General features: G+C 47.8%; 1 protein-coding gene across 2 annotated transcripts in view; it reads right to left on the reverse strand.

The window, feature by feature from the left end:
* Dpf3 (double PHD fingers 3) overlaps positions 1-13,565 on the reverse strand; it is a 278,116-nt gene extending 264,551 nt beyond the window's left edge. For both annotated transcript variants that reach the window (XR_015045240.1, XM_021178797.3), the window contains exon 1: positions 13,469-13,565. Coding sequence is in view for 1 of the 2 variants with exons in the window: in XM_021178797.3 (XP_021034456.1) it covers positions 13,469-13,500 (32 nt within the window). In the remaining variant the exon portion in view is untranslated. The remainder of the gene's footprint in view (positions 1-13,468) is intronic.
* Positions 13,566-15,235: the final 1,670 nt, after the last annotated feature.

A 15,235-nucleotide genomic window follows, 5' to 3' on the forward strand; every position in this document is an offset into this window, starting at 1 on the left:
AACCTTTGCTTTAGCCATTAAAGGTTTTATGCCTTCTACTTTTGCCAATCTTAAAACCCCAAAATAGAGCCACGGCTGTGGCGGTGCACACCTTTAATCCCTGCACTCGAGAGGTAGATCTCTAAGTTTGAGTCCAGCTAGATCTACAGATCAAGTTCCAGGACAGCCAAGGCTACACGGAGAAACATTGTCTCGAAAAGGGAAAAAAAAAGGGAAAACAAAACAAAACAAACAAACAAACAAAAAACCCACTAAAGTGGAAAGCCAGGCTGTTTGTATCTACTCATACAGATGACATGGCTCAGAAGTGCAACCCTGCCTTCCACACATCAGCACACCCAAGCCTGCGTCTGATTCCTGACATCTGAAATTAAAGAATGTTTAAAGAGAATTCTACTGCCTTTCCCGAATGCCTTTCCCGTTAAAGTAGACAACGAGAACAAGTCAATTCTAAAGACAGGCGGAGCAGTGTACCTACCTCCTGGCTTCAATTCACTCAGCTGTTCGCCAAGTGACAGCTATGCTGGATCCTAGGGACAGAAAAGCACAGCCACAGTCACTGCCTTCCAGAGCCTTATGCTGTAACCAACCATAGCAGAGTATCTCCATGATGGAGGGAGAAAAGGCATGTGCAGAACTGAGGGGCCAAGGACCCTCAGCACCACCCTCTGATGGTCAGTTAAGGTTACAGTGGGGAAAGGGAGCCCTTGAGCTGTCTGGAGGGATCAGGCAAACAGTGCATTGGAGGTAGGCTGAGGCTAGGAGACCATGTAACTACTGATCTACAACAGCCATAAGAGGCTTACTGAGATGTCAGAGGATAGAGGGGGGCTGCCTCCGCACAGGGATTCAGAACATCTTTTTTTAGTCAGGTGTGGTGATGCACACCTATAATCCCAGCCTTCCGGAGGCTAAGGGAGAAGAGAACTTCAACCCACATCTCTCATGTAGAAGTTGTCACCCAAGAGCCCAGACATCAGCGGGGAATCCACAGATGTATTCATCAAGGGCTGTGAGCCCCAGGAAACCACATGCAGAGGTTCCTACTTGGACGCATCTATTCCGGGGGAGCTGGTCCACAGCTTTCCAGAGATTCCCCTGAAGGTCTGTGACGGCCACTAAAAGGTCAACAGAAAATACCCAGCAAACGCTGAGTATTGAGTTCCAGTTTCCCTCACTGTCTCTTGCATGTGTGTAGCTGGGTCCCTGGCGTATAAAGGGTAGCTAGAGTTTCAGGACTGGCAGAACTACAGAGAGCGGAGGTACACTCCAGTATAAGGAGATAGAAAGGAAAGACCATTCTCATCACCAAAATAAACATCTGTGTATATTAACCAGGCATCAGACACTGGCCTGGACTTTTAAAAACCTTGCGCTACAAAAAAGAATGTCTTCCCAGCCTCTTGTACCCTGGGCCAATACTGCAAATCAAAGTCCCTAAATGTAGATATAAGTCACCCAGGGTAATTCACTGCAATCCCCAGATCAAGCTCAAACTTTAGCTGGCAGTTGCCTAGCAACAGGTAACCCCAAAGACATATCACCAACCCCCGGTGTCAAAAGGGCATTTTGTGGCCACGCTGGTTCTAAAAACAAGCCTGCACGCAAGCCTGTCTGCCAGACCTCTGTGGAGCTATTGGACAAATGTGCACACCCCTCGGTGCAAAGGAGGCTGGGAAGGGGAGCCAGGAAGCTGCATGTTTGCCCACCACTACACAGTAGCAGGCAGAAAGCAATAGTTGCCTCTTCAATGCCTCCTTTAGATCACACAGCAATTAATCTGCCCAAGAAGTTGCTCAGCTGATCCCAACCATGCCTAAATAAAGAAGCAGTCCATGCCATGAAGACTGGGCTGAACCGACCTCCAGTCTGCTCTAAAGCCAGCAGCACCCTTAGTAGCAGCAAGAATCTACTCTTCCAGATATGATGACACACACACTTAGTCCCAGCCACAGAGAAGCTGGGGGAGGATCCCCTGAGCCCAGACTGGGCCACACAGCAAGAATAGTTGGTGGTGGTGGTGGTGGTGGTGGTGGTGTTAGATTGGGGAATTTTGTTATTGTTTGGTTGTTAGGATGTTTTGCTTTTTGGTGTTTTGTTTTGTTTTGAGACAAGGTCTCAGTATATAGTCTTGGCTGAGCCTGGAACATCGTACATCATCAACCCAGCTGCCCTTGAATTCATTGAGATCGACCTGCCTCTGCCTCCTGAATACAAGAACTAAAGGTGTGTGTCACCACGCCTGGCCCCATCTATTATTTTAAGAATAAAAAGCTCTGGACTGTACGTGACATTATAGTGGGCGGGACATTATAGTGACATATACATATACATATACATATACATATACATATACGTGACACTATAGTGGGCGGGATGATGAACCTGAAGCTACAACTCAAAGTGAACCCCGGGAAGCAGGTCTGAGCCACCTGCCCACCACCTCACACCTTCAGAGCAAGCACAAGAGCAGAAGGACCTCCCCCTCCACACGCAATGCACAATTTCTTCTTCTCTTTTCTGCTCTTCCGTTCTTATCTTCACTTTCTTCCTTTCTTTTTAATAGAACGCTCCTAAGCTCTGTCATCTAAGAGTCAAGTGAAATTTGAGCTTTCTAAGGCAAAGTCTATGATCCAAGCCATCACAGGACCCACCACTGAAGTGGACCTTCTCTGGAACCCATCCTCCCACCCTGGGGAAAGGTCTTGAGGGTAGGGGATCAGGGGCAAATAAACAGACCCATCTAAAAGCGATTCAGGAAGAACAAATGCTCAAGTCAAACAACAACGAATAAGGGGATATAAATCTAGATAAAATATTAAAATCATTAAATGGCTGCTGCTCCCTGAAGATTGGGAAAAATGAAGAGAGTTAATTAAAAGCAATCTCCATGCACCGCTGAGCCGGCCAGCCCTGATAAATGAACAGCTGGGGCTGCTGTGGAGGGCAGACAGGGGCTGGGGAGGGGGCCCTGCGCGGAGATGCCAGTGACAGTGAACTGAACACGGGGACTGAAGTTTCATGTTTTATTAAATATTTTATGACTGCTGAATAAAGTTGTTCTTTAGAGAGAGAATGATGGACTGAAAGAAGGGACTAGAGGATGCCCCTTACGAATGGAGAAGTATTGTTTGGTTTCAAACACACTTGGGGCATTTCTGAGGCTGTCCTCAAATGCAACGGCAGATAAAACATCGTCTCGGCAAACCTCTCTACAAAAGCTTGAGGGTTTGTAAAGGTCTGAGGAAACAGCACCCAGAGAGGAAAAGATGCAGCCAGGAGTCGGGAAGAGACAGAAAACAAAGGCAGAAAAGACTTTCAAACTTCCCATTACTAATCCAAGCTAGACTTTTAACACAAAACTAAAATCAGCAGAAAATACACCCGCCTCTCTTTTTTTTTTTCCCCTCCCCCGTTGAGTCCTTTTTTTCTGCAATCAAATAAAGTTTGGGGATTTTATTATTTTGTTTTAAATTTTTTATAATACTCAGAATTTTCAAGCCCAATTGAAGTCCACAGACCAGCAACTTTTTAACTGTTAGAATACGGAAGCCTTCTGAATTCTGAGGGAAACCCTCAGCCCTTCCCTGATGAAAACATAATCAAAGGAAATGATTGGAGGGACGCGTTTTTCTCCTCCATAGAACTGGGATCAGAAGGGGGGGTGCGCGCATTGGGGAAACATAAGGGCTTATGCGCTTGGATATGCATTTTAATTAGGTGGACAGAAGCGGCCGCCTGTTAATTTTTCTTGCTTGTTTCTACTTAGCATTCATCACAGGCAGAACCGCCATAGAGCACTCCCACGATAATAGATGGTTCTGCACTGGCTAAGTCCTCAGGGAAAATAATTAGCAAGAGAGAATATATTCTCTCCACTCCCAATGTCCCAGCCACCCTCCCCCCCCACATCACCCCATCGACCCATCGCCCCATCACCAGCAGCAGTTGCCTCCCCCTCTCACCACCTCATCCTACCCCAATGGCAGTGGCCTTCCTGGGAGAGGACAGTTAGCCCCCTGTTTCCCAGGCACTCACCACCAAACGAGTAAGAAACCAGAGGTCCTTCAGGAAGTAGATACCTCTAGATGCAGACGGGGAAGCCATTTGGCTGTAACCAGGACAAGATGAAAGATGCTCCTAAGTTAGATCCAGTGAAACCACTCCCACTCGGCTCGACTCAACGGGATCCACGGAAAGTCATTACAAGGAGTCTGATGGAAGTAGGGATGACTTTGTACTTAATTCACTCCTAAAGGACCCGGTAGCTTGCTTCAAGATTATAGGTGAAGCCTCTCCAACACTAGAAACCAACATGTAACTTAATGACTCAAACCCATCATGAGCCTTTATGTCCAGTTCTCTATAAATAAGATGTCCTTTTTCACTGACTCTTACATCAACGGATTGCATTCCTTGTTCACCAGCAGGTGCAGGCTCCAGTCACCTTTCACACCCTCTTGCTCCTTCATCTTGGTAAAGGGACCAAGAGCTTAGCTGACGACCCAAGACCACCCAAGTGTTCCCCTCTATCCACTGCCCCCTTCCCAGGGCTGCTGGTCCTGTCGATGGACTCAGCTTGGGGCTCCCAAGGTGAAATGGGAGTTTCTCTTGACCTCATTTTCATTCCTGCTTCAAATCTAGACCATGTGAAACCCATTTGAGTTCCCAGGACTACTTGAGTCCCAGTTTGATGAGCAAGATTTGCATTAAAGGGCTGGAGAGATGGCTCATTGGTTAAGAGCACTGACTGCTCTTCCAGAGGTCCTGAGTTCAATTCCCAGCAACCACATGGTGGCTCACAACCATCTGTATGGACATCTGATGCCACCTTCTGGTGTGTCTGAAGACAGCGACAGTATACCCACATACATGAAACAAATAAATAAATCTTTTTAATAAAAAAAGATTTGCATTAAAAACAATGATTATATATGATGCCAGTGACACGTCTTTGGATAATTTTTAATAGACCAACCGTGGTGGCACAGACCTCTAACCCCAGTTACTCAGGAGGCAGGCAGGCAGGATATAGCTAGCTGGTAAGAGGTGGTCTCAAAAGAAGCATGCTGGGTATGTGGCTCAACAGAAAACTCTCCTAGCACAGGCCAGACCTGGGGTTTGATCCCCAGCATCACATACACACATCATGGATTAAGTTATCACTGACTCTGCGAAGGACTCTGTACATGAGAGGAAATTCAGCTCTCCCAGGGATACCTTAAACTCGGAGTTTCCACTTCCTGAAAAGTTTTATTTCCCTTGGGCCCTTGAAGGATAAACAGGGGCTTGAGCAAGAAAAGAGTAAAGAAATAGGCTCAGTTTTGTTTATTTATTTCCTGGGGTTTTTCAATATATGTATATGAGTGTGTGTGTGTGTGTGTGTGTGTGTGTGTGTGTGCGAGCGCATGGGTACATGGGTGCATGGGTGCATGCGTGTAGTATCTGGTGTATCCCAAGCTTACTTCTGACTCACTCTGTAGCTGAGGATAGCCTTGAACTCCTAATCCCCTACTTCTTCTTCCTGAGTACTGGGATCTATGGCAAGCACTACCATGCCTCATTTATGCAGTGCTAGAGTTCAAACTCAGAGCTTCGTGTGTTAACCCAGCACTCAACCAACTGAGTTCCATCTTTAGGCTGGCCTTGAACTCCCAAGGGAGCCACCAATCTGGCCTGTCATCCCAGGTACTCCCTCCCTCACCATCGTGACAGATTTCCTCATAAGAAATTCTTACCCTTACAGCAAAGGTGGCACAAGGGGCCGTGCCTGGAGCTAGAGAAGGGAGGAGTAAGTCTTGAGATTTCCAGATTCCTGGGCAATTACCACTCCCTAAACACTAGTGCTATACCTAGAGAAGGAGTAGGGCAGGCGCCAAATTCTGTATCACTATTATCATTGTTTGAGGTGTTATAATGGCGGGGACAGCAGGTACCATCTATAACTGCAGCCTCTGATTTGTAAAAAGTCCAAAGATAAAGGCAACCCAGGCCTCTACCCAAAAGAACTGAACGCAGGAACTAGAGCCGCTACTAACCCACAAATGTTCATAGCAACTTTATTTGCAACAGGCAAGAATGGGAATGGCCCAAGAGTGCAGTCGCAGATAAATGGATAAACAAAGTGTGGCCTATCCGTTCAACAGCCATAAAAAGGAATGCAGGTCTGACAGACCCACTGCAACAGGGATGGTGTCCGATCCGAGACATTGAGCAGAGTGACATAAGCCAGACCCATGAGGGCAAACAGCAAGTTTCCATTCATATGGAATCCTTAGGCAGAAAGCAAAAGGACATTTTGAGCTCCTGGAAAGCGGGGTATGAGAAAGGAATGATTTTGTCTGGTGCTGAAGACTGAACCAAGGGCCTTGCCCATTCAAGCCTCTGCCCTATCGCTGAGCTATAAGCCAGACATGTGTTTAATGTGGACACAAAAAGTTTTGTTTAGCTTGATGAGAAAGTTCTAGAAATAATGGTAATGGCTGACCAGCAATTATCAGTGTGTTTAATGTGGGCTAATCCTCCCGGGGACTAGGATTAAAGATGTGTGGCCACCACACCCAGTCAATGATCAGGAAGTTTTAGACCAGGGAATCATGAAATCAAGTGCGTCTCCTCCTCATAAAGGAATAGGAGACTCCGGACAGGTGTAAGAGTAAGACGCCAGAGCCTTTTCTCTTCACCCTACTCCCAAGTCAACAAAGCTGCTGTCATCACTGGTGAGAAGAGACGGCATTTGAGACAAGCTGCCATGATGGTAGGAAAAGGGCGAGAAACAAGAAGAGTCCTCTGGTAGTGATTTCAACTATGTATACTACAAACAGCAGGTCATCAAGATGAGTAAGAGTGACAAGAACACAGAGTCCCTGGGGTCCGGACTGGGAGGAGGGAAGGGAAGGGATAGAGGGGATACTTAAAGGAGAATTGTGTGTCACCATTGTTCTCCAGCCTCAGCTCCTGAGTGCTAGAGAACTCAATGACAACTATCTGAACCCATTCCTAGGGATACTGAGTCTGAACCCCTAGCCCTCCCCACCTCCACAAAGCCCTGACCTCAGCCTCCATATCAGCTTCCCTCTCTTCCCTCGCCACTAACACCCCCCCACACACACACTTCCACATATACACTCTACTGTTCACAAACACACAGCTCAGACATTCTCCACACTCCACTTCTCTAGCTCCTCCCCTCCCCAGCAACACCTCCTAACTCTGGCTTTTAAAACTCTAATGCAAATCACAGGCCTCAAGAAAACCTTCTCCTGGTGACAGTTTTACGAGGCTAGCTCTGTGCATCCATATGGTCGGACAGACTGTGAAACACCAGTAACCTGACCAATAAGAAAAACAAATCACACCAACACCACCGCGCACCATCCCTTCTCAGTGACTCCGGCAGCTAAGAAAACTTGCAAACTGGAAGGCATTCATCCTGTGGGGCTCGCTTGCACTTAAACAGTCATCTCTGGACCACACACCCATCCTCTCCTCCCTACCCCAGGCCACTCTTTGTCCTTCCTTGTTAAATACCATCATACTTAAAGACTATTTAAAATAGGCTCATGCTTATATAAGACTGCTGTTGAAGAATGGCAGCAGATAACATATATATATATATATATATATATATATATATATATATATGTGCCTGTGGGATTTTTTTGGCCTGAGGTTTGCCACATTTGGCTACATTTCTGCCTTCCAATGACTTTGAAAACACTCAAAAACCGCAAAAGTTATTTTGCTGAGGTTGGTATAATAAACAGGCCCCTGGATCCTGGGACCTTTTTATGACCCAGCTTCCACCAACAGGGCTACACTTTGAAAGGTGGGTGTCAGTCTCAGTTTCTATCTTTTCTGGGTTATGTGCTCAACACAAAGCATGATGACTGTGCCCTATGCTTGGCGATGATATAAGGGGATGTAGACATATTACAGCTTTTTGTTGACAAATCTAAATTCAACTTCCTGCATGCTTCCAAAGACTCAAAGGAAGATGTAAACTCTCCAGGTCAACCACCATGGAATCCCAGTTGCCTTGATGGGTCTGGGACACCGCCCCCAAGGGGGTCTGCAGACTGGACAGTTTTCAAGGGTTCACCCTGAGACAATGCCTCCCCTTTGGATTCTGACAGAAACTGACTTCCTTTGTGGATATGGACATCTCAAAACAATAGTTATTAAAATATCATAAAAATAAAAAATAATGTGTGCTAATGAAGTTTGGAGACTTTAGGGCTTTTTTAAAGACTTATTTTATTCTGTCAGACTTTGATGTATGCCTTTAATGCCAGCACTCAGGGAGTCAAAGGCAGGTAGATCGGTGAGTTCGAGGCCAGCCTGGTCTATAGAATGAGCTCCAGGACAGCCAAGGCTATACGGAGAAACCCTGTCTCTAAAAACCAAAAGGTAAATTAATTAATTAATTAATTAATAAGGATTCACTTTATCCGTGTGTGTGTGTGTGTGTGTGTGTGTGTGTGTGTGTGTTCCTGCAGAAGCCAAAAAGGAATGTCAAATCCCTCGAGCTAGTAGGGCAGTTGTGAGATGCTCTATGTGGGTGCTGGGAACCAAACTGGGGTCCTCTAGAAGAATCACCAGTGCTTTTTAACTCCCCCCACATCCCTGTTTTAACACTGATTTTAACACTGATGACATGGTAGTGGTCATGCATCTGTTGGCTTCAAGGGTCCTTTTCCATCAAGGACTAAAGTAATGTCCATAAAAGGCTGCAACTTCACAAAGCCCCAGCCCCACTGTTCTCCACTACTCCCTACTCACTGCCCCTTCCCCAACTAAAATAGCCAAGACAAGATTAGGACCAGGAATGTGGGCCCCTGGCCCTTCCTCACTGATAATTAAACTGGCTGCCTCAGGGAGAGTAAGGTCTGGCTTTTAACCTTCACGTGCCCCGAACCACTTTAGATAGAACACACATCCACATTAAAGAGTGGACAGAGAGATAAAGACCTGACTACGCCATCCATACACATGAGCCGTGTTGAATATTGAACAAGTAAACATTTCTTTCTCTTAGAGTTATGTCCTTAATACTAAGGCAAAGATATCAACAAGTGCCTCCAAGCTAGAGTGACTCTTTACAAAGTAAGAGTTTTGATGAAACTGTATACAAGGAATCATAGTGTGAGTAAATAGTTTGTTTTTCTCATTGTTTATAACCAAACAATTAAAGTGTTACAGCCCTAACTAGAATAATTAAGTGATAATAGCATTTATTAGTCTCTGAGCCTGGAGTTATAAAAATAGATACGTATGTACATGATCGAGTCTGGCAGAAGGTGGCAGGCATTCCCAGCTAAGTGCTACGAGCAGAGTTTTGATAAGTTACTGAGAGATCGTGCAGCTTAGAGTGCTGTTGGCAGACACGGTGGGAAGGTGAGCGACCTAAACTGGTATACTGAGATCTTATAATAAAAAACATTATAGGGCACGAGAGATGGCTCAGCAAGTAAGAGTGTCTGCTTTAAGTCTGAGCAGAGTTCAATCTCCAGACCACACATAGTGGAAGGAAAGAACCCATCCCAAATGTCCTCTAACAACACACACATACACACACACACATACACACATACACACACATACACACATACACGCACACACACATACACACACACATATACACACACACACATACACACACACACACACATACACACACACACACATACACACATACACACACACACATACACACACACACACATACACACACACACATACACACACACACACATACACACATACACACACATACACACATACACACACACACATACACACACACACACATACACACACATACACACACATACACACACACACACATACACACACACACACACACTCCAGCACCTCAACTGCTCAAGACACACACACACATCAAATAGTAACTATTTTTTTTTTTAAATAGGTCCTCTCTATGTAGCTCTGGCTGCCCAGAACTCACAATGTAGACTAGGCTGGATACCAATTCAGCCTCCTGAGTGCTGGGATTAAAAGCATGTGCCACCATGCCCAATTAAGATAGGTAATTTTTTTTTTATTTAGGCATTTTATTTACCAAGTATACAGAAATTGACAAGTACACAACATGTAACTTATACGTGTGCCTTTATCAAATCTATCCCTGTTCACTTTCTGTGTACACGGGAGTTTAGGATGACTCCAACAGTCTGCACTCAGACAGTGTAGCTGCTAATTTAAATAGCAGGTAACTCACATTTACACATCACACAGGTCTGTCAGTGCCTCTGAATTCTATTTGTCCAGATGTGACTGCTTGGCTGTAGGGCCACCTGCAGAGTCCCCGTCTGATCTAATCTGGCCTGGCAGCTCCTGTTTCTGCCTCTAACACCCTGTTGGGCAGTAACAAGAAGTTAAAGGCTAAAATGGAGAAGCCAGACTGTCAGCTTCAGAGATGAAGGGGTGAGAGCAACCAGGAAGAAAAGAGGAGTTGAGGGGAGATCAAAGACATCCAGGAAGAAAGGCAAACTACCAAGAAAGGCTGTTTTCAGGCGCTTGGGACCTTACAGAGGACACCCCCACCCCACGCAAAGCAAAGAAATTCAAGTTGAGCCATCCAGTCATCCAGCGAATTGAATAATTGAATGCCCCACGTGGAAAAAAAGCTAGCGAGATGAAAAGTGACCCACAGTCTAAGGCACAGCCCTACACAGGGTGGCATGAAAGAAACCCGAGCTGGCTTCTTCCCAACACCATAACTACTGCTGCTTATCCCCAGGCCCAAGAGGAAATCTTTGTGTGACCAGTTTCTTCTGTAGGGGGCGACCGTGATGTTGCCTTTTTAAGACGAGAGAGACTGCTTGCACCCGGAGAAAATGCTAATGCGGTTTGGAGCTCCGGTTCATTGTCAGGAGGGGCACACAAGGATAAACACATAAGCTCTCCAAACCATTCTCCTCACTCCTCCTCCTCCCTGCCCTCCCCCCCCCATCCATCCCTTCAGCTTGCTGGGTTGCTATGCTTTGTTCTAATTTGGCCCATGCATAATTTATTCACGTGTGTTTTGTTTCCTGATCAGCAACTTCTAGAAACAAATGGCATGTATAAGATGTTTTATTAAACAAGTTGTTTTTATAATAATAATAATAATAATAATAGAGCAGATGGCCTCAGTCTCCCGGTAACGACGTGTGTGCTCCTGCGTGCGGAGTTTTTAAAATGTCCAGGGTGCAAATAGCTTGACCGATTGGGGTTAGTATTTACACCCTTAGCCCTCAGGGGAAGAGGACTGGATGCAAAAGGGGGCGGTTATTATAAGTGACCATTCGACTTGCTCTGAGGAAAGGCAGACAGGGGTGTTCTGTGAGCGTCCGCGTGCGTGAGCCAAGACGGACTTACAAATGCATCCCACGGCAAGTATTTCCAATTATTAAGGGATGCAAGTGTAAATCTGAACTAATTCTACTAACTGATTGGCCACCTTCTAGCTTCTCTGTTCCTTCTCCCCCACAATTTCTTATACATGCACTCTTCTGTGAAGAAAAAAAAAAAAAGTGGAAAGGTCTGGGGAACCCTGGAGTGTGGAGCTCCTGCGCGCGCCCGAGCGTAAGCCCGCTCCCGGACATCAAGGATGCCGCTTTGCCAATGAAGAACCCTGTACACATAGCAAATAGATTTCTCCGACTTGAGTTTACCAAGCAGCATCAGCTCGGCTACGTGATTTCGGCTGGAAATGAGGAAATTGCAAATCAGCTGTGTGTGGGTTCTGGAGAAACTCCCAGCCCCAGCGGTGTGGCGGCGGGAGTCGGCGAGGACACGGGGAAGTTACGCCCATTTCTTCTGCCATAAAACAATTTCTCTCTTCGGTGAAACGCTGTCGCGAGTGCAAAGTAGCTGAGCTTCCGAACGAGAACGGGAGCCAGGAACTCACATCAAGCTCAGCCTCCGTCTTTACAGCAATATCTCGTGGAAACTCTGAGATCTGGGACATCCCTGCCCTATTCCTGGTTGTTGGCTGGTGCAAACGCAGCGGGTTCTCCCTACGGGTTTCTTGGCACTAGGAATCCCACGCACACTCTATCGCCGCCGCCCTGCTGCTCCCCAAAGCGAACGGTGTTTTCGACTCCCAGAGCCAGGGACACTGTAGCGCGCAGCTAAAAGAGCCAAGATCAACCACTGACACACTCCGGGAAGAATTGGCACTAAACACCCACGCGCACCCTCCGACTCCCAGAGGCTTTCATCAGGGCGGGGAAGTCCTAGTACACCGGGCACCCACTGGGTGCCCACGCCGCGCCGCGATTCCCAAGGATCCACCCTCTGCCAACATGCCTGCCAATAGCGCCCCTTGAGAGCCACACTAGTTTTCCGAGGCCACCCCCGGCTCCGCGATCACCCGCGGACTTGCGGCTTCATATTCAGTCCACCGACTGGAAGAAGGAAGGAAGGAAGGAAGGAAGGAAGGAAGGAAGGAAGGAAGGAAGGAAGGAAGGAAGGAAGGAAGGAAGGAAGGAAGGAAGACCGGCGGGCAGGCAGCTCCGATCGGGAACCGGCCCCCGCGAGTCCTTGCGCAGCCTGCCCCCCTGTGTCCGCTCAAAGTCTCCGGGAGGCACCTGCCCCTCGCTGTCGCCAGAGCCCTACACCGCCGCCTCCGCCGCCTCGGCTTTTCACCCAGAGCAGACAAGCACACCATTTATAAGACCTGCAGTTTCCCTGCCTCCATATCAACCCCAAGTTAACCCGGATCGTTAATTTACTAGAGCCAGTTAGCCTACAAATACACAGACACACCGGCGACCGCCCGGAGCGTCTGCCTGCTCCCCGGCTGCCGGAGTGGAAAAGCCCGGGGCAAGCACCTGGGCCCCAGGACTCCCGGGACCCGCCGCTCCGCGCGCTGTCCTCCCAACTCCGGAAGGTTTACACAAACTCCCTGCGAGAGCTCGGAAGGCAGAGCGAACGCCCTGCAAAACTCCGCAGCCGCTGCGGTCCGTCTGCCCGCCCGGGTGGACGAGCAGCGGGGCCGGGAAGGTTCGAGTTTGGAGCGCAGGACTCAGCCGAGCGCACGACGCGGTCTCTGCCCCGCGCTCCGGCCAGCCTCAGCCAGCTCCGCGCTCCGGCCAGCCTCAGCCAGCTCCGCGCAGCGCCGGGAGAGGCAGGGGACTCCGAGAACCGTGAAGACCCGAGCTGCTCACGACCCCCGCAGCTCCTAAGCCGGCGCCGCCTCTCTGTGTCCCCTCCCGGTCCTGGTCAGCCAATTAAGCAGAACACAAATGTAACAATTTTCTTTTTGTTAATTGCATCTCCTGACATTTCTGCGCGCTGGGAGGAAAAAAAAAAAAGATGAAGAAGTAAGAGCAGGAAGAAAAGAGGAGCCCGGGCGCAGCGGGAGGTGTCTGCGAGAGCCGGGCGCCGGCTGCGCTCCGCAAGGCGCCTTTTTTTCATATTGAAACCACGCGGAATATGTACATTTTTTAGTCTTACTTACGCTTTCAGGGGGTTGTGAATGACAGTCGCCATTTTGCTACAATGTAACAGAATATTGTCTGTCTCAGAGTTCTAAAGGTTCGCTCAGGGGAAGCGGCAGGCCAATCAGAGCACGGGATACCGGCCTACCGGCCAATCGGCGCGGCTGGTCGCCAAGTGGGCGGGGCCTGCGTGGTGGTAGTTATTAGGGGAGCTGTCAAAGCCCAGAGGTCACTCCCTTTTGTAGAGCCCGAGAGCGAGCAGGTCTTAAAGGGGCAGTACAGTGTTAGTAGCGCCCTTTTAGATTGGAACTCGTGGAGACAACATGGGAGAGCATTCTCGCTTAGTTGCAGTCCCTACTTTGCTAAATAACTGCAGAGTTTGCGCTCCTGGACAAGAATATTTACATAGTGCCAACAAAACCACTGAATCCCATTCATTAGCTTTGGGCTTTGTAAATCGCGGTTTTTAACCCCCGAGCTCCTTGTACACCACCGTGTTGCAGTGCAAAAAGTTGGAAGGCTGCAGTTTCCTCCAAGAAATTACTACTCGTGTTCCACTGTTTGCTAATAATGCTCTGGGTTCCGCGGCTGTTCAATATTCTTGTTCCCGAAGTGTTTTCTTGATCTCAGCCACCTTCCCCGGTCGGTTTCTGAGAACTGGAGAGTCCAGGACAGCAACTCCCTTCCTCCTGGAATGTCTCAGTGTCAGGCTTGCGGACAGCCACGGCTTTTGTTACGTAATTCACGGGTGGTCACTCCGCCCTGTCCCCTACGACCACCGTTCTCCACTGTCAACGATTCACAATGATCTGACACGGCCAGCTTGGGAGCGAAGTGAGACCTGGCGCTTTTTAGGCAGAAGGTTGGGGAAATTTTGAGGCAACTTTAGGAAACGCAGCTAGGGAAGTCTGTAACTAGGCAAAAATTGTTAGAGCCTGAGGTAGGTGTTGCTAGAGTCCCCTCTGGGAACGGCTCTAAGAATTCAGGCGTCACCTTTCTGGACTAAGATAGGAGGTGAAAAGAATTTGCAAGTGAATGTTCAGACGTGACTCGTGGCTTCCCCAGTCTGCGGCTGCTCAGAATCTGGTAAACCCCAGAAGAAACTGAGAGACTTCTGCGAACTCAGACTTACCCGGAGCACAGGGAGACTCGGAGTGGGCGAAAACGCATGAAATCACATAGAGGGCACAGGCATCGTTAGCGTATAGAAGCCGGGCTTCGGCCCCCTTGGCTGTTTAATCAGGTCAAATAGCTGGGGGCTGGGAAGTGAAAAGGAAACCGAGAGATGCTGAATTGCAGTTCACAATTCCACCTGCTCTCGCCTTTTACGACTCTCGATGAATAAAGTAAAATACAATTACAAAGCAGTCCAGAACTTTCAGATTCCAGCTCCATTCACTATCAGAGTTACAGATAAGCCCAGCAAAGCTGAGTGAGTCGGAGCCTGCAGACTGGAAATATTTAACTCTTTGTTTGCCTAGTAGGGTGATGTTCTCCCACCCTCTCTTCTCGTTACAGAGTCACATGTTGAGAAAACTGGCATTGATGAATTCTAAACAGAAACAGGTACAATGGTGCTCCCTTAAAGTTCAAAACCAGCCTGGACGACATATGGAAACCCAGTCTCACTACCCACCCCCCAACATGGGAACCCAGTCTCATCTCCCTGTTTCCTCCCCCCCCAAAAAAAAAAATCGTATTGCCTTGGCTTTTGTACTTCATGGAATGTCATTTTAACTGTCAATACAATTCTGACTTTATAGTCACTTTTATCACTTCTGAGAAAC

Source organism: Mus caroli, unplaced genomic scaffold (genome assembly GCF_978045245.1).
Source record: "Mus caroli unplaced genomic scaffold, Mus_caroli_1 scaffold_14, whole genome shotgun sequence".
Taxonomy (NCBI): Eukaryota; Metazoa; Chordata; class Mammalia; order Rodentia; family Muridae; genus Mus; species Mus caroli.